The 18,093-nt window shown below is 43.3% G+C and overlaps 1 protein-coding gene across 48 annotated transcripts in view; it reads left to right on the forward strand.

Moving 5' to 3' along the window:
• Nucleotides 1-854: 854 nt before the first annotated feature.
• The window catches only part of Pum1 (pumilio RNA-binding family member 1), a 118,327-nt gene continuing 101,088 nt past the window's right edge, over nucleotides 855-18,093 (forward strand). For 11 of the 48 annotated variants that reach the window (XM_006539296.4, XM_017320460.2, XM_017320461.2 and 8 more), the window contains exons 1-2: nucleotides 855-1,084; nucleotides 6,542-6,915. In XM_006539296.4, the coding sequence (XP_006539359.1) occupies nucleotides 6,553-6,915 (363 nt within the window). In that variant the 5' untranslated portion in view covers nucleotides 855-1,084; nucleotides 6,542-6,552. The remainder of the gene's footprint in view (nucleotides 1,085-6,541; nucleotides 6,916-18,093) is intronic. The other 37 variants (NM_030722.3, NM_001159604.2, NM_001159603.2 and 34 more) reach the window with 17 other exon arrangements.

Here is an 18,093-nt window from a genome sequence, read left to right on the forward strand (position 1 = left end):
CAGGGCTACACAGAGAAACTCTGTCTTGAAAAATCAAAAAGAATTTAAAAAGCCTAAAAAACCTAAAAAAAAAAAAAAAAAAAAAAAAAAAAATTGAACGGTTCTTGAAGGCAGAGACAGGTGGATTTCAGTAGGTTAGAGAGCAGCCCAGCCAGAGCTACAACAAAAGACCCTGTCACAATAAAAACCAAACCAGGGCTGGAGAGAGGGCTCATTGGTTAAGAGCACTGACTGCTCTTCCAGAGGTACTGAGTTCAATTCCCAGCAACCACATGGTGGCTTACAACCATCTGTAATGGGATCTGACACCCTCTTCTGGTATGTCTGAAGGTAGGACAGTGTAATCACATACAAATGCATCTTTAAACCAACCAACCAATCAACTGAAATGGAGTGCTTGCAAACACCTCTGGCTTCTAGTTCTCAGCTTAATTTGCTTAGTTTCCATCTTGATATTTCTAATGACCTTTGAACAAGGGTCCTGCCATTGTCATTGCGCTCCAGATCCTGCAAATTAGGTTGAGGTCCTGCCCTCCATCAGCATGGTCGTTCTGTTGCTCTTTTCTTTTGTATGTTACACTGGGGAAACGAGGCAGGAAAAGATGCAAAAAGGCCAGGAGCCAGAGGGCTAGAAGGGGTTCGAACCCAGACACTGGCCAGGCTGTGCCAAGGTTCAGGCACAGCCCCAGGTTGGCGTCCCCTCCCCCCCACGGCAGCCCGGGCACTCCGTGCGCGCTCCCGTGCCTCCCACCCCGCTCCCTCCGCGGCGGCGGCGCGCGCTCGCCCCAGCGGGCGGGCACAGCGGTTGTGTGGCCTGCGAGTTTCCCCGAGTTCACACAGGCCCTGCCGTTGGCATGGCAACCGGGCAACCTGTTCCAGAGCCGCCCGCCCGCCCGCCCGCTCCGCACACGCCGCTGCCACCGCCGGAGCTGGGGCCGGCGCCGGCGCCGCTCCCATGATGCACCGCGTCAGCCCAGTCCCCAGTGGGCCGCCATGTTGTCGGAGTGAAAGGTAAGGGGGAGCGAGAGCGCCGGCGAGCGAAGATCGGGGGGCCGGAATCCATCTTCATCCTACCGCTCCGCCCGTGAGTATCCGCGCCCCGGTGGCCCCAAACCGTGCTCCGAACCCCCAGCGAGCCGATGCGCCTCTCGTATTGGCGTTTGGCAGCGGTTGGCGGGGCGAGAAAGGGCTTAGAGACGCCGCCGGGCCTGGCGGAGGCACCGCGCTCGCTCCGCTCGTACGTGTTTGGGAGGCGGCAGCGAGGCCCTATTGTTATCCGCGAGGAGGGGGTGGGGAGCGGGCCGCGGCCGGGGCCCGGCTCGCCCGCGGCTGCCGGCGGCTCCGTGCCTCCGTTCGGCCCTGCCGGGAGTCCCTAGAGGTTGGTGTTGCCGTTCGGCTCGGCTTCTTTTTTTTTTTTTTTCCTTCCTCCCCTGCATTTATTTATTTATTTTTTGGATGGATCTGAGCAGCCCCAGGTCCTCTCTTGTGGCCGCGGAGTGGAGATTCTGTGGTCCCGCGGGCTCCTTGGACTTGGCTGGAGCTTCCGTGGCAGCGCCGAGGGAGGAACAATACAAGGCTTTAGAAAGCGGGCGGTGGGCCACGGTCCTCGGGCGAGCCCCCCATGGTGGTGGGGGAGTGGGCGATCTTGCAAGCCTTGAAATATGGAGAGGTGACCATCAGGAAGTTTCGGATCGCTTTTTAAGCGCCTGGGTTCCTTGTGGCCTTTTGTTTCTGTGAGAGCTTGTGTGTGTTTTCCTCCCCCTTGAGGAGGGGGTGTTCTTCCTCTCTGATCCTCCCTGTGTTGGTGTGCTTCCCTCTCCAAGGGGCTTTCAGCAGGTAGTAGGACAAACATGTAGATAGCTACACAGTGCTACAGTTTCGGTCCTCACGAACGCGGTGGGTAAACATGGGTCATTTGTTTGACTCGTCAGTACCACTCCCACGTTAAGGGAGGAACACTCCAGTAACTTTTCTCCAGTGAAGCTCACCCCTCTTCCCAAGAGCTCCCCTCCCACATCGCGAGGAACTCCCACATAGATGACCAGAGAAGGCTTTATCCCCACCATAACTTTGAAGGATTGTTCGTTTTCATTGTGCAAATTACGATAACGCTTCGTTACACTTGATCATTTTGCTCACCCCATTAATTACTGGGATTATTAAGATGATTTATGAGGGCTTTTGGGCGTTCAGTTTTTAAAGCCAGTTACTTCTGAAGGTAGGATTGTAGCTTGAGCTGTTTGCTTTGGTGTAAAAGTTACTAATGTGGCTCTCCTTTTAAGATAAGCAGCTTCCTTCAGGGTTTTTAGTAAACCATTTTGACCCTTTGCTCATTGTAACTTTGTAAAACACTAGGGGCTGCGGATCTTTATCTGAAGGTTTGGAAATACTGGATTCTGAACTTCTAGTATTTTGTCTTTCCACGCTTGAGTTCATCTTGTCTAAGGCCACAGCTTTTTGAAGTTGGGATTTGTTTAGTTTGAGTCTGTGAACTGCTTTAAGATAAATTTATGTCCACAGAAGGTTTGTTCAGTGTAGTAAAAATAAACACCTATCAGCCCTGAGCATCTTAGTGAATGGAGATAGATTAAACCATGCTGTTTTGTTTAAAGAAAAGTACTATTAGTGATATTAAAAAGAAAAAGTAAAAACAAACTCCACTGTGATCTTGACAGTGTGAAAGCTAGGAAGTACTAGACTAGGCTTGCTACTTCATTGCATTGCTTAAAATATTTGTTTCTAAACGATAGGTCATTTGCTTAAAAAAATCAAATTTTAAATACTGCACATAATTTCTTAGTGAGTGTTGAGAGACCCTAAAAGGTACCATCAGTTTCTTGTTTTCTGGTACTTAGGTGACAGATTATTAGTTTTTGTTCTGTCAGTGCCAAGATGTTACAGAATTCTCTCAGACACATGTTAGTGCTGAGGTGTTTGCTCACTTTTCAGTTGTCCCTCTTGCCAGGCTCTCCCGTGTTTGAGAAACTGCCTTGCCTCATTGGGTAAACCAGGAAGTCTCAGGGCTTCCAGACAGCCTTAAAGAGGCCAATTGTTTTGTTCTAATATTTTTGTAAGTGACCCTTCCCCAGTTATATTTTAGAATGAGATTGCTTTCAGGGACAATCTCTTATCATTTGCTTATTTATTTATTAGTTTTTGAGACAGGGTTTCTCTGTGTAGCTCTGGCTATCTTGGAACTCACTCTGTAGACCAGGCTGACCTCGAACTCGAGGTTCATCTGGCTCAGCCTCAGACTCCTGACTGCACAGCCACTGGCCAGCTAAACTCCCCCCCCCCCCCAACACACACACAGGGTTTCTCTGTGTAGTCCTGGCTGTCCTGGAACTCAGAAATGAGTTCAACTGCCTCTGCCTCCCAAGTGCTGGGATTAAAGGCGTGCGCCACCACGGCTAACTTTTTCTTAATTTGAAAATTCATAGGTAACTTTTCGCAGTTCTTTTATGTTAGAAAATACTACATTTACTATTTTATGAATCCTCTTGATGATTGAGGCTCTGTTGCCTTGACTGGTGTGGAACCTTAAGCGTAGTGATTTGAGAAAATTTAAAACTTTCTATATACCTTTCAACTTAGTGATTAAAAGCTATCAAAAACCAAGGCATGGGGGAAAAACTTCCTTTAGAATCTGACAGAGAGATTGTTAGTTTGATGGCAAAACTAGAGTTTTGTTGCATCAGTTGGCCTGAAGTAAAGAGATGGAGAGTCAGTCTCTCTCTCTCTCTCTCTCTCTCTCTCTCTCTCTCTCTCTCTTTTGAGACAGGGTTTCTCTTTGTAGCCCTGGCTGTCCTGGAACTCACTTGGTAGACCAGGCTGGCCTCAAACTCAGAAATCCGCCTGCCTCTGCCTCCCGAGTGCTGGGATTAAAGGCATGTACCACCATGCACAGCAAGATGGAGATTCTCTTGTAGAAGCAAATGTACTATGAAATATGAATGGACTGAGGTCCTTAAAGAACCAAGTGAGGAGGGCTAGGGAGGCTGCTGTGTACTTTGCAGAGGCTGATAATGAAACAGCTGTACTTTTCTGGGTTTGTACTTGAGCCTAGACAGCATTTTATTCATGAGAGCCTAGAAGGCTAGAACTATTCCAGTGTAAGGTTTAATTGGTTTGTGTGTGTGTATGTGTGTGTGTGTAGGTAGGTAGGTAGGTAGGTAGGTAGAAGGGTATTGGAAGTTGTGATTTACATTAGGCATTTCCAAAGCAGGTTTGATTTTTTTTTTTGTCTTTTTTTTTTTTTTTGAGAGAATTTTACGGTTCTCCATGTTTGCCTTAAACTGACAGTATAACTCCCCTGACCTTAGAATATTATCAGCTCTCCTGTTTTAGTCTCACAGGACTAAAACAGGTTTACAAACTAGTTTTTTTTTTTTTTTAAAGATTTATTATTATATCTAAGTACACTGTAGCTGTCTTCAGACACACCAGAAGAGGGCATCAGATCTCATTACGGATGGTTGTTAGCCACTCTGTGGTTGCTGGGATTTGAACTCAGGACCTTCGGAAGAGCAGTAGGTGCTCTTAACCACTGAGCCATCTCTCCAACCCCTCAAACTAGGTTTTGAACAGATTGCAGATTCCATGCGATGTCTACTAGCTTCATAACCTGAATTAGTTGAGACCCTAGGATTACTTTTCCAGGAGGTTACTTACCTAGAGAGAAGATGGTTGGAGGCTGGAGCGGTGCTCAGTGCTTTCGCACTTCTGACTTGGTGCTTTTGCCAGGCCATGTGTTTGGTTCCCAGCACTCATATGGTTCCCAGTAATTCCTGACTCTAGTTTTAGAGGAGAGTATTGTGCCTCTGACCTTCTCAGACACATAAACATCTCTCTCTCTCTCTCTTTCTCTCTCTCTCTTTCTCTCTCTCTCTCTCTCTCTCTCTCTCTCTCTCACACACACACACACACACACACAGGTAAAACACATACAAAATAAGACTAAATATTTCAAAAATGAGAGAACAGGTTTCTCCTTTGTTTTGAACAGTGTTGCTAACCTTGGAAGTTCTCTGGTGGTTGCACACAGACTACCCTAATTGGTAACCAGTTTACTTTGTTCATACAAATATAATTATTTGGTTTTATGGAACTTAAGTAGCAATGTTTCCTAATAGCATTTGATTTCTTTGTTGGATTTCCAGAGTTTAATGTACTACAGATACTCACAGGGGTGGTAGCTTACATCTTTAATCCCATACTTCAGACGGGCAGATCTCTGAATTCAAGGCCAGCCTGCTCTACATAGCAAGTTGTAGACCAGCCAGGACTACATGATGAGACCAAAAACAAAACAAGTGAAAAAGATAGTGATATTGTTGCTAGGGTTCTAGAGGGAACCAGGATTGGTTTCAAAATAGCTGGAGATCTCTGTTGCTAGCTGGATGGCCATGGGCTCCTCCTAACTTCTGTAATGGTTTACTTGTCAAAACAAGGCCAGTAATGCTTCAGTGTTTCTGTGATGAGATAATGTCTGCCATGCATTTGCTGCCCTATGACTGGTGAGACAGACCTGGGTTTACAGAGAGGTTTAGTACCAACGAAGTGAGTTGGGTTTGTCTTGTCCTTTTTCTAGTTAATCAATAACTCGAAATGATAGCATTGTATTTGTAAGGTATTGGTAAAAGTTGTGATTTTTTTTTTCCCATGTTATATAAACACAGCTGATCTTGGTATTGTCCCACAAATACGTTAGATATTTTAAAGGGTTCTTTTAAGTTACAGAGTCTAAGCTGTAGGCCTTTGTTTGGTTATTGGCATGTTTGTTACAGTTGTAAATTCTTTTAAAGCTAATTAGGGAACTTGGTGGAGAGGGTCCGTGGGATTGAGTCTGCTGAGGCTGGAGTGGAGTCCGGGGATTGAATCTAGGGCCTGTTCGGGGTAGGCCAGTCCTCCATTGAGCTATATATCTCTACCCTATAAACTTAAGGATGCTTTCAAAAATTTCTTGTCACAGTCCTGTTGATGTATTTCTGTAATCCCAGCACCCAGGAGGTGGGAGTAGGATCAGTAGTTCTTGGCCAGCTTTGGCTACCTTTTAATTTCAAAGTCAGCCTGGGTTACATGAAATCTCACCTCAGGTTAAAAAAAAAAAAAAACCTGTGTATTTTTAAGTACAGTTGACTTAAGGAGAAAGAATAGGGAAGCTGTTGATTAAATTTTGATTCCATATTGCTATTTTGCTTGTTTGTTTACTTCTTTATTTATGTGGTCCATAAATAAAATGGAATTGTCTTTCTATGACTATTTGTTAGTAAAGCTCTGCTTACAGTAGTGGGCCCTCGTCTCAGCACTTGCTGCACTACCTGCCGCTGTTGACCTTTATCTCTGTACACACAGGCCCAGCAGCTTCAGAGGAGGCTCAGCTCAGGAAATTGTTACAAGACACTTAACTTCTTGGTAGAGACAGTATTGACTTGCAGAAGAGAGGGAATTGTGTAGCATTTTGTACTGGAGTATATGGAGTTGTTTTTTTTTTTTTTTTTTAAATGCAAGCATTAAACATCTGTTAACTGTTTGTTCTCAGGTGTTGGTGGAATGAGCGTTGCATGTGTCTTGAAGAGAAAAGCAGTGCTTTGGCAGGACTCTTTCAGCCCCCACCTGAAACATCACCCTCAAGAACCAGCTAATCCCAACATGCCTGTTGTTTTGACATCTGGAACAGGGTCGCAAGCGCAGCCACAGCCAGCTGCAAATCAGGCTCTTGCAGCTGGAACACACTCCAGCCCTGTCCCAGGATCCATAGGAGTTGCAGGCCGTTCCCAGGACGACGCTATGGTGGACTACTTCTTTCAGAGGCAGCATGGTGAGCAGCTTGGGGGAGGAGGAAGTGGTGGAGGCGGCTATAATACTAGCAAACATCGATGGCCTACAGGGGATAACATTCATGCAGAACACCAGGTAAAAAAAGTTCCCTATTTCAGCTTTGTAATCACTGTCTGCTTAGGCTGTCTGCTTCAGTGACTGTCTTGAAACTCTGCCATTGCTTTTTTAGTTTGTCGTAAACAAGAGTCATTTGTTTTAAAGAATGGTTGGTTGTTGTAATTGCCACTGACTTATTTACCATTCTGGTGTTATATAGTAAATTCACTAAAGAAATCTCAAGAGTGTTTTAATGTTCACAAGGTATTTCTAGGAATATCTTCTAACAGAATATTTTTCACCATTGACAAGCTTTTAAGAATTGTTTGGGTTTACAGGACAATGTAAAGCAAAGCTTTTCTGTCCCCTTTAGGTGGCTTTTATCTTTAAGATCCTATTATTTGGAAACAATGTGAGAATGTCTAAATTCCCAGGAAGAACTACACTTGACAGATGTTGTAAATTGAAAATTAAAATTACTGAAATAAAATGGTGTTATGGTTGAAAGTGGAGGGAATTAAGAAATCAGTTGCTCACTTGAGATTTGTCATTCAAAATGAGGGCTGATTGTGCCTTTTAGGTTTTAACCATCTTTCTCTTCTAAGAATTGAGTTGATAATCATTAATTTTTTTATTAATTTTTTTTATTAACTTTTTTTGAGAGACAGGGTCTCTCATGTAGGTCAATATAGATCAGACTGGCTTTGAATCCACAAAGGTTGGCCAGTAGTGGGATTAAACATTTGAGCTCCATGTCTGACTTCCTTTTTTTTTTTTTTCCCCGAGACAAGGTTTCTCTGTATAGCCTGGCTGTCCTGGAACTCACTCTGTAGACCAGGCTGGCCTCGAACTCAGAAATCTGTTTGCCTCTGCCTCCCAAGTGCTGGGATTAAAGGCCTGCCCCACCACGCCTGGCTTTTTTTTTTTTTTTTTTTTTTTTTTTCCTATTTCAAAAACATAAGCAAGCACTAACATAAGCAAGTCTAATTTTTCGGTTACATGTTTCTTGAACTTGCCAGGAAGGATAGTAGTTATTTTTTGTTATGTGTGTGTATGCATGTGTGGTGTATTTGTTTTGTTCTGTGTGTGTGTGTTTGTGTTCATTTGTAGGTATGTGCATGCCCGAGAGCCAGACCTTTTCTACCTTTTTTTTTTTTTTATTTTTGTTTTTTCAAGGGAGGGTTTCTCTGTGTAACAGCCTGGCTATCCTGGAACTCTGTAGATCAGGCTGGCCTCAAACTCACAAAGAGATCCTCTTGCCTCTTCCTAAAGTGCTGGGATTAAAGATTTGTGCTTAAGTTTTGAGACCAGATTGCTTACAGAGTTTAGAGTTGGGCGCTTGGCTAGATTGGCCTGCACTGAGTCCCAGGTTCATGTGGGTTGCTTTCCCACCGGGCTAGGTTACAGATACATGCCTTTACACTTAGCTCCTATGTTAGTGCTGGGGATCAAGGCTTCCTGGCTTCGTGGCCAATACTTTACCCAATGATCCATCTGTTCAGCTCCTATTTCATTTTATTTATTTTATGTTTGTGAGTACACTAGCTATCTTCAGATGCACTGTAACAGGGATCAGATCCCATTAAGATGGTTGTGAGACACCATGTGGGATTTGAACTCAGGACCTCTGGAAGAGCAGTTAGTGCTCTTAACCACTGAGCCATCTCTCCAGCCCCCATTCATTTTTTTAAAATAATTTTTATTATATATATTTTTATTTATATGTGTAGGTACATGTGTAGACACAACATGTCCAGGTCAGAGGACAGACTAATCAGGCTTGCTGGTGAGCACATCACTCATCCAGCTATCTTGCCAGTCCAGACCCTGTTTGTTTGTTTGTTTTCTGTTTATTTGGGGGGGTTGAAACAGGGATTTTTCTCTGTGTAGCCCTTGCTGTTCTGGAACTCTCTCTGTGGACCAGGCTGGCTTTGAACTTATATAGCTCCACCTGCCTCTGCCTCCTGACTGCTGGGATTACAGGCACGCTACTTGAGTAGATCACAGATGCTTGCTTTACTGGCAAGGGCATATGTAGGGTCTGCTAATGATAAGGAAAAGGAAGTGTCTTGTGTTCCTCAGTTAGTTTTAGTTTTTATTCTCTACTTACAGCACAACACTGCTTTGTTTACTGTTACAGCAGGGTCATCCCCTTTTTTATTGGCTGAAGATAGAACCTGGGCTTGAGATTCATAGGCAAGACCACTCCCTCTGATTTACTTCATCCTCAGAAAGGTTTAGAGTCCTGAAGCTGTTATTAGATCTGATCTCAGTATCAGGCAATACACTTTAGCACAGGAGAAGGCTTGGGAGCTGGATGTTGTGTCACACGCCAACACTGGGGGTCGGGTGGGGGTAGGGTGGGGGTAGGATGGAGAGGCAGGCAGATCTCCCTAGTTTGAGGCCAGTCTGGTCTATGGAGCGAGTTCCAGGGTAGCCAGGGCTGTACAGAGGAACCCTGTTTCAAACAAAAAACAAACAAACAAAAAAAGGTTGTAGAAAAGGAACATGGTAGTAGAGGAAAAGTCCTTGAATGCCAGGCTAAGGTGTTAAATAGTGTGTTGGGGGTGTCCCTCAGTGCACAGTGGTAGAGAACTCAGGGTGGTTCGTCTATAGTTATGGGGTATCCACACAAATAATTACTTACACAGTAGTTATAGTGTGTTGTAATGCGCCCCTCCCCCCTTTTTTCATGTTTGTGGGTAATTGAGGCAGCATCTTACTCTTCAGCCGTGACTTGCTTGGGACTTGAAGTATTCCTGAGTGCTGGGATGACAGCTATGTCTGGTTTGCTTTTAGTATTTGTCTCAGTTTTAGAACAAGTTATACCGTAGGGTGGAGGTTCTGGTGTCTTTAGTACCCTTTCCCCTGGAAGTATTCTGTGATTTTATGTTAACTCAGGACAAAACAGTTTAGTGATGAGTGAGTCTTGTAGCTCAGCTGTCTTGGAAATGCAAGGTTTAGGACTAGGAGTGGAGAGAATGCTGGGGAGGGCTGTGCAGGTTTGTTTGTGTTTTGTTTAAAGCCAGCCAAGGTAGCTAACTCCTGTTTACTCAGCACTTAGCAGGAGGGGCACTAGAACAAAAGGCACATGGCTAGGTGGGGATTCTGTCCTTCTCAGCTATGGTAACTGGTGAGACTAGAGGCTGTGGGATCTGTCAGGAGCCAGACAGGGTATAGGCAGTGAGCTGCTTAGTTCCTGAATTTGATCCTTTCAGTTCTGTGGGATAACTAAGGATCTTTTGTGAGAGACAAGAAACTGAAGTATAGTTATGAGGCAGACCTTAGTACTGGTATTACAGGAATGTGCCACCACCATGCCCAGTGGTGTAGTTTTAAAGTAAGCATGAGTTTACTGTGGAAGCTCTGGGTAGACTTTTGCCTTCCCAGGAAGACATGCTGAACCCCAGAGAATCATTGCAGTGAAGTAGCATATTTTTAGGGGAATGAGTTACTTTACTGGAAAAGTAGAGATCCTAGGCTTGATAGTAGATACATACAAGTGATATAGACTCTTAGGGTACTGTAGTCTTGTCTGTCCTATGAATGGTAATCTTCATACGGGGGTTAGACAAGCCAGAGACTGTCTACAGAAGTATTTCACCAAGGATAACTGCTTTTCTCATGAGACTAACATAAACAACTATTAGGTCCTTACAACTCAAGATTGTGCTAAACTCTAAAAAGAAGTACACTCAACATTTAACATTGTACCTTACTTTCAGAATTACAGTTGTAATTCGCAAAAGGAACTCATCTTTTTTTTGTGTGTGTGTGTCTTTTTGAGACAGGGTTTCTCTGTATAGCCCTGGCTGTCCTGGAACTCACTCTGTAGACCAGGTTGGCCTCGAACTCAGAAATCCTCCTGCCTCTGCCTCCCGAGTGCTGGGATTAAAGGCGTGCACCACCATGCCCAGCGGGACTCATCTTTTAACCTTTACAGTGGAGAGGGTTTTGGCTGTCCCACACACCAGTGTTTCTGTTTTTATGAGGGTTCTAAGTAGTAATCAGTTCACGAAGTGATCTTACTCCTGTGCTTGCCACTGTACTATTGGGTTATTCATTTTTGGTGGGGACCTTTGTGAGCCACCATGTGTTGGCTGGGAATTGAACTTGACCTCTGGAAGAGCAGTTAGTGTTCTTAACCACTGAACCATCTATCCAGCCTTGTCTTTTAATTTTTACATTTTTGTTTTTAGATGACTTTTTATCATAATGGATTGCCTGCCTTCCTCTTTTATTTTATTATTTGTTTTCTTTTGGAGATAGTCTTCCTCTGCAGCCCTGGCTGTGTAAATGTGTCTTTGAATTTACAGACATTTGCCTGCCTCTGCCTTCTTTAGCAATGGGATCAAAGGCACTTCCATGTTCTGTTATGATGGAACAAAATTTAAGATCAAACACTTTTGGTAAAACACTCATTATTTAGATGCTCAGGGTATGGTAAGATTTATACTTACTGTGTTAAGATACTTTAGGTTCATGTTCTTTCCTTTTGTGAAAAACTACTTTTTGGGGGCTGGAGAGATGGCTCAGTGGTTAAGAGCACTGACTGCTCTTTCAGAGGTTCTGAGTTCAATTCTCAGCAACCACATGGTGGCTCACAACCATCTGTAATGGGATCCAATGCCCTCTTCTGGTCTGTCTGAAGACAGTGACAGTTTACTCATATAAATTAAATAAATAAATCCTTAAGAACTTTACTTTTTAAAAAGTTTTTGTGTGTTTTGCCTGCATGTAAATGAACCACAAGCATGTAGTACTCAGAGTGCTCACAGAGGCCAGAAGAGGGCACAGATCCCCAGGAACTGGAGTTACCACAAAGTTGTGAGCTGCCATGTAGGTGTTGGGAACCAAACCCGGGTCCTCTTTAAGAACAACAGGTAGCTCTTAACTGATGAGCCATCGATTCAGCCCACTTTTTTTTTTCTTTTTTTCTTTAAGTTTTTTGGGACAATAGTTTTTCTGTGTAGTCCCAACTGTCCTGAAACTTGCTCTGTAGATCAGGCTGGCCTCAAACTTGGAGATCCACATGTCTCTGCCTCCTGAGTGCTGGGATTAAAGGCATGTGCCAGCACTGCCCAACTTTTATTTTAAATTTTTTAAAGTGAACTGAATTTATTTTTGAGATGATGGTTTTGCTATATTGCTCAGGTTTGCCACAAGCTCAGGATTGCTTTAGCTTCTCAAGTAGCTGGAATTTATTAACAAATATTATATATACTGTACTTGGCTTTTCCACTTTATAGTGCTGAGCTTTTTAAGGCCAGGATCTGTATATGTAGCCCTGCCTGGTTTGGAACTTGCTTTGTAGACTTCAAACCTCTAACGTCTTGTCTTCTGAGTGCTGGGATTCAGGTCATGGACCATCAGACCTGACTGTACTATGTTAAATTCTTAGGAAGAAGGAGACATATAGGAGGTTCCCCCCACAAGTAAGGTGAGCATAGTGAGTCTAGGTTCTAATACCAGTATTCAGTAGGCTAAGACTACTGAAGAATGGTGAGTTGGAGGGTAGCCTGGGCTTCATAGTGAATCCATGTGTTAATAATGCATGCCCCCATATGAACAGTAAAAGCCTATATAACTTTCTGCGTAATTTGATTTAATATGTAACATTGCTATACATAGTTTGAAATGTCAAAGCCCCCATTTTTGGACTCAGTGGAGGTCTCTGGGGAAGGAGGAAAAGTTAACTTGGGTTTGGTGGGTGGAAAAGTAAGTAAGCCATTAGAGTACAGATAGACACTGATTGCAGAAATAGGAGCTGTGTGGCACACATTATAGCACCCATAGCAAGCCATTAAAACAAGGAATGTCGTGAGGGTGCTAGAGAAGAGCTGGAAGACCCACCCGTTTTACATGTAAATGAACTATATTTAAATAGTAACCTTTGTGATTTAAGTTCTGACTAGCATTAAAGCTTCATCTTGCAAAACTAAAACTTTAACATGTGATTGTTGTACTGTTATTTATTTTAAATTTATTTTCTCTGTAAAGTGCTGGGAGATAAAATAGGTGATGAAATAGGGGAAATGTGTTAAGGTCCATGACTGAACTTTATAGTGGGTTACCCAGGGCAGACAGGAGCCTCTCTGTCCTGGCCACAGGGCTATGGAGCATACACATTTTGCTTGTGGTCACTGGCAGGTTGGCATCACAGAGGTGCAAGCAGAGCTCAGGGAATCAAATGTCTCACTGGCATTGTACTGGTATTTGTCTCATCTGGTGACCATATCTTACTGTGTATGTTTCCTCTCCAGTACTATAAGGTAACTGACAACTTATAACTTGTCACCAGGAGTAGATTGCTTAGGCTGTTCCTCAGCATTTGAACTAGTAGCACTTGACTAAATACTCCATCTTTCCTATTTTATATCCTATTATCTCTGCACTCTTCATTCTTTTTCTCTGTGTTCTGTACAGCCAAGATTTAACATTAGTTAGGTATTTTGTTAAAAGGGTAATCATCAATTCTTTGACTATATATTCTGAAGGATCATGGTTTCACTTGAAGAAGTGGTCCAGTGGTCCTGGCATGTGTGCGTATCCAGTCAGACATCATTCAAGTGCTGAATAGAACTTGATGTGCATGCCTTCTAGGCAATACATTGTTTCAAAAAGCTTTTGGTAAGGTATTAGGGTAAATGATAGATGGTTGTGAAATGTCACGATGGAAAATAAAATTCAGAGTTTATTGTCAGTTTCCGAATGGTCTGGACTATTCAACGAGATTCTGTGTCAGAATTAAAAATAAATAAATAGTGCCGGACGGTGGTGGCGCACGCTTTTAATCCCAGCACTTGAGAGGCAGAGGCAGGTGGATTTCTGAGTTCCAGGACAGCCTGGTCTACAGAGTGAGTTCCAGGACAGCCAGGGCTACACAGAGAAACCCAGTCTCGAAAAAAACAAAAACAAAAACAAAAAAACCTCACAGAAACAACACATACCAGAATTAATTACAGTTTGCTTTGAGAATCTGCCTGGACGAATAAAAGAGAATGGAATGGATTAAATTTTGTTGATTTGGTTTTTTGGACACAGCGTCTCCCATGTAACTCTGGCTGGTTTGGAACTTGCTATGTAGATGTAGACCAGGGTGACCTCAAACTCACAGAGATGGTATTAAAGGTGTATAACACCAAAGCTGGCCAAGTCTTAAGGAAAATAAGTAGTTAGGAGACATGTTTTAAATCTGAGTGAGGGATGCTATGTAGGTGTCTTGGAGGGGGGTGTAAGCAAAAGATGCGTCTGTTTTTGATGACACTTCTGTGTGGCAGACATCCTTGCATGTGGCCTTTTCAGGAAGCTGCAGTTGCACAAGAGCCTTTTTGCTTCAAGAATATTATGGAAAGACTACCTAGATAGCAGTGTTAGGAAGCTTGATGCAAACTCCAAGGTGCTGCCACACACTGTCAAGAGAACAGGGGATGCCAGGAGTATGTGTGTAGGGGTAGTTTGCTTCCTTCCTTTTTGTTTTTGTTTTTGTTTTTTTTTTGATACAAGTTTTCATTGTAGACCAGGCTGACCTTGAACTCACAATCTCCCAAGTGCTGGATTTGATTTTTTAAAAAACCCTCTCCTTCGCTGTGTTTTCCATTCAGTTTTTCTTAACCCAAGGAGCTATAATATAAGCTCAGTGTGTAGCTGTCATGGTACTTTGTTCTCTGCTGATATGTGCAAATAGTGCACAGATTGCAGTAGATTGTGTGTTTGTTTCTTGGTGATAATGTTTGAGCCCAGGACTTGGCTATCTTAGGTTAAGTGTGCTACTGCCGCCCAGCTATATTTCCAGCTTTGAAGTACTTTTCTTTGAATTAATAAGCTTCCAGGAAAATGATTTTAATGTGTAGAAACCAGGAGCCTTAAGGAAGTTGTCAATAGCCGCTTTATTGATACATAGTTTGTTCAATTAAAGAGTTAATTCAGGGCTTATCAGCTGCCTACCCAGTTGCCTAGCCATACCACAGTGGGAGCATTCTCATCACTTGTAGCTCTCACTTATGCTCTAGCCCTGGATAGTCACCAGACTACTCTAGTCTGTGGGTAGCCTGTTCAGTTCTTTAAATTGGATACAGTCTCTGGTTCTCTGAGACTACTTTTTAAAGCTTAGTACAGCCTGAGAAGGGCTCAGCCAGAGTCTGGGGATGAAGTTTAACAGTGGTGCTGCTTTCTGAGTAGTGTGGGTTTCGACCCATTTCTTTGTAGGGGAGTTGTTGGTGGTGTCAGGATCACCAATTCTTTTTAAAGATATATTTATTTTAAAGTTATATTTGCCTGTGTATATGTATGAAAACTTTATGGGTGTCTGGTGTCCATGGAGGCCAGGAGAGGATAGTGGGTCCCCTGGAACTGGAATTACAGGTGGTTGTGAGCTGCCATGTAGGTGCTAGGAATTGGACTAGACTCCTGGAAGAACAGCCAGTGATTTTAACTGCTGAACCATCTCTTCAGCCCCTGCCGATAATTACAAAATGTTCTTTAATCCATTAAAGAACTTATTAATTCAAATTTGTGTTTTCTCACTGTTGTAAATGTTAGGGAGACATTATTTAGAGTCAGAAATCTTGGGTAATGCAAACAATGAATTTGCTTATGTATTTCCTCTGAAGAAACTTGGTTTCATGAAGGAAAGAGGAAGGTACAAAATAATTTTGAACAGCAACTTCAGTGGGTCTGTGCCGAGTTCGGTAGGTCTGTGTGTATTTGGTTATCCAAAAGTGCCCCAAGAGTAATTGGCAGACACATTTCCTTCACTTGTTAGTTTATTCCCTAGAAAATAGGCTTTTTAGTTGGACATGGTGGAGCCCATCTTTAATCCCAACAGGAGGCAGAGACAGGCAGATCTCTTGAGTCCCAGGCAAGCTTGGTCTCCATAGTGAGTTACAGGACAGTTAGAGCTATATAGTGAGAGACCCTGTTTCAAAAAGAGAGAGCGAGCTAGAGAGTTTAAACTCTGTCTGTACCTGGATTAAGGACAAGGAGGAGCTATCACGAAATTTGTTACATATGTAGGTGGTAGAGATTATCGATGATTTGGCTTCTTGCCATTTATTATTTCCAAATATCTAAGACAATGTGTGTGTTGTGTGAATGTGGACTTGTCATGCAATGGTGTGTGTGTGTGTGTGTGTGTGTGTGTGTGTGTGTGTAAAAGCCAGAGGATTCTTGGCTGTTAGTTCTCTTTTCCATTTATGAATCTGTTGTTTGTACTGTTATGTCAGGCTAGCTGGTCTGCAACCTTGTTAGTCTTCCATCTTGTCCTAAGAAGATTGGGATTAGAACCCTGCACCAGCTTTACCTGTGTTCTTGGGATCAAACACAGGTCCTCATCTCATACCTGCTAGGCTAATGCCTTTACCTACACCCCCCCTTCCCTCCTACCCTCCTTGTTTTACAATATTATTCTCTGTGTAGCTCTGGCTGTCCTGGAATTCACTCTGTAGACCAGGTTGCTCTCAAAACTCAGAGGTTTCCCTCTACCTCCCTAGTGCAGGTGTTAAAGGTGTGCACCCCACCTCCGGGACGGCAGGTTTATTATTATTATTATGTTTTTCTTTTTTCCTTTTTTTCCCAGACAGGGTTTCTGTGAAATCCTGGCTGTCCTGGGACTTGCTCTGTAGACCAGGTTGGCCTGGAACTCACAGAGATCTGCCAGCTTCTGATCCTGAGTGCAGGGATTAATTAAAGGCTGCTGCCACCCCTCCCTCCCCCATCTCGGCTGGCTGTTTTATTCTTACATGGTGAAACCTCCAATAACTTTATATGGGTTATTTGTTGAGTGATTGATTCATGGTGGTGGTATGGGTAGAACCTGGCAGCCTCATAATTCAGGCCAGTGCTATCATTGAACATAGCCCAGCCCTCTATGTAAATTTTTATGAATGAGAAAACAGGGTGGAGAAATGTGACTCTCAGGTAAAATCTCACAGTTGACATACTTTCATAGGACCCACTAATTTATTGCAGGGCAGCTGCTTTCCTAAACACAAGCCTATGTTAAATGACACATGATTTTAAGAAGTTGAGCTGAACATCTCTCTATCCCTTCCTAGTGTCACACAATTTTTTTACTTTTGTTTTTTAAACACAGCATCTGTAAGCCTGTCTGGCCTAGAACTGATATGCAGACCTGTTTAGCTTGTGCTTTCCTGGGTGTTGGGATCACTAGCTTGTACTGGCATTCTTGTCTGATGTTGTTTTTCTTTTCCCCCCTCTGCCCTGGCTGTCCTGGAACTCACTTTGTAGACCAGGCTGGCCTCGAACTCAGAAATCTGCCTTGCCTCTGCTTCCCAAGTGCTGGGATCAAAGGCGTGCACCACCACCATCCAGCTTCTTTTCCCTTTTTAAAGATTTATTATGTGTGTAATAATGTTTGCCTGCATATGTGTATGCTTACCTATTGAGTCCAGAAGTCTTGGATTCTATGGAACTTGAACTGCAGGTGGTGTGAGTAGCTGTGTGAGTGCTAGGAACAGAACCTGGGCCCTCTGCAAGAGCATTAAGTGCTCTTAATTGCTGAGCCACTTCTACAGTTTTATTTGTGTGTTTTGTGTGTGTGTGTGTGTGTGTGTGTGTGTGTGTGTGTGTGGTGCCTGAAGGTGCCTGAGGAGGCCAGAAGAGGCCATCAGATCACCTGACGCTGGAGTCATAGGTGACTCACTCACCTTATGTGGGTGCCGGCAACCAAAGCAGGTCCTATAAAAGAGCTAGCTGAAAGTATTATAGTCTGCCCAGCCAACTTCAGCCTCTGGCTTTAAAAAAAAAAAAAAGATTTATTTATTTATTTTATGTACATGAGTAGACTGTAGCTGCAGACACACCAGAAGAGGACTTCAGATCCCATTTCAGATGGTTGTGATGCTCTTAAAGGCTGAGCCATCTCTCTAGCCCCCTTCCCTTTTTATTTAAAATAATACTGCAGAATAGTTTTTCTTTAATTGTTTTTTAATTGTTGTGTGTGCACCCATGTAGGAAGAGGTCAGGAAGGTATCAGATCCCCTGGAGTTGGAGTTACGGGATGTGGGTGCTGGGACTTGAACATAGGTCCTTAGAGGCAGTATTATGTGCTCCAACCAGGAATAGAGCTCCCTACCCTCTTTGCTCTACTCTGTTCTCTTCCCCATTTCTTTCCCTTGATTACTCTGCAAGGGGCAGTCACAGAATTTGTCTTAAAGTCTTTAAGATAATCTGTGCATATCTGTTTTTTTTTCTTTT

The sequence above is a fragment of the Mus musculus genome, chromosome 4, assembly GCF_000001635.26.
Source record: "Mus musculus strain C57BL/6J chromosome 4, GRCm38.p6 C57BL/6J".
Lineage (NCBI taxonomy): Eukaryota > Metazoa > Chordata > Mammalia > Rodentia > Muridae > Mus > Mus musculus.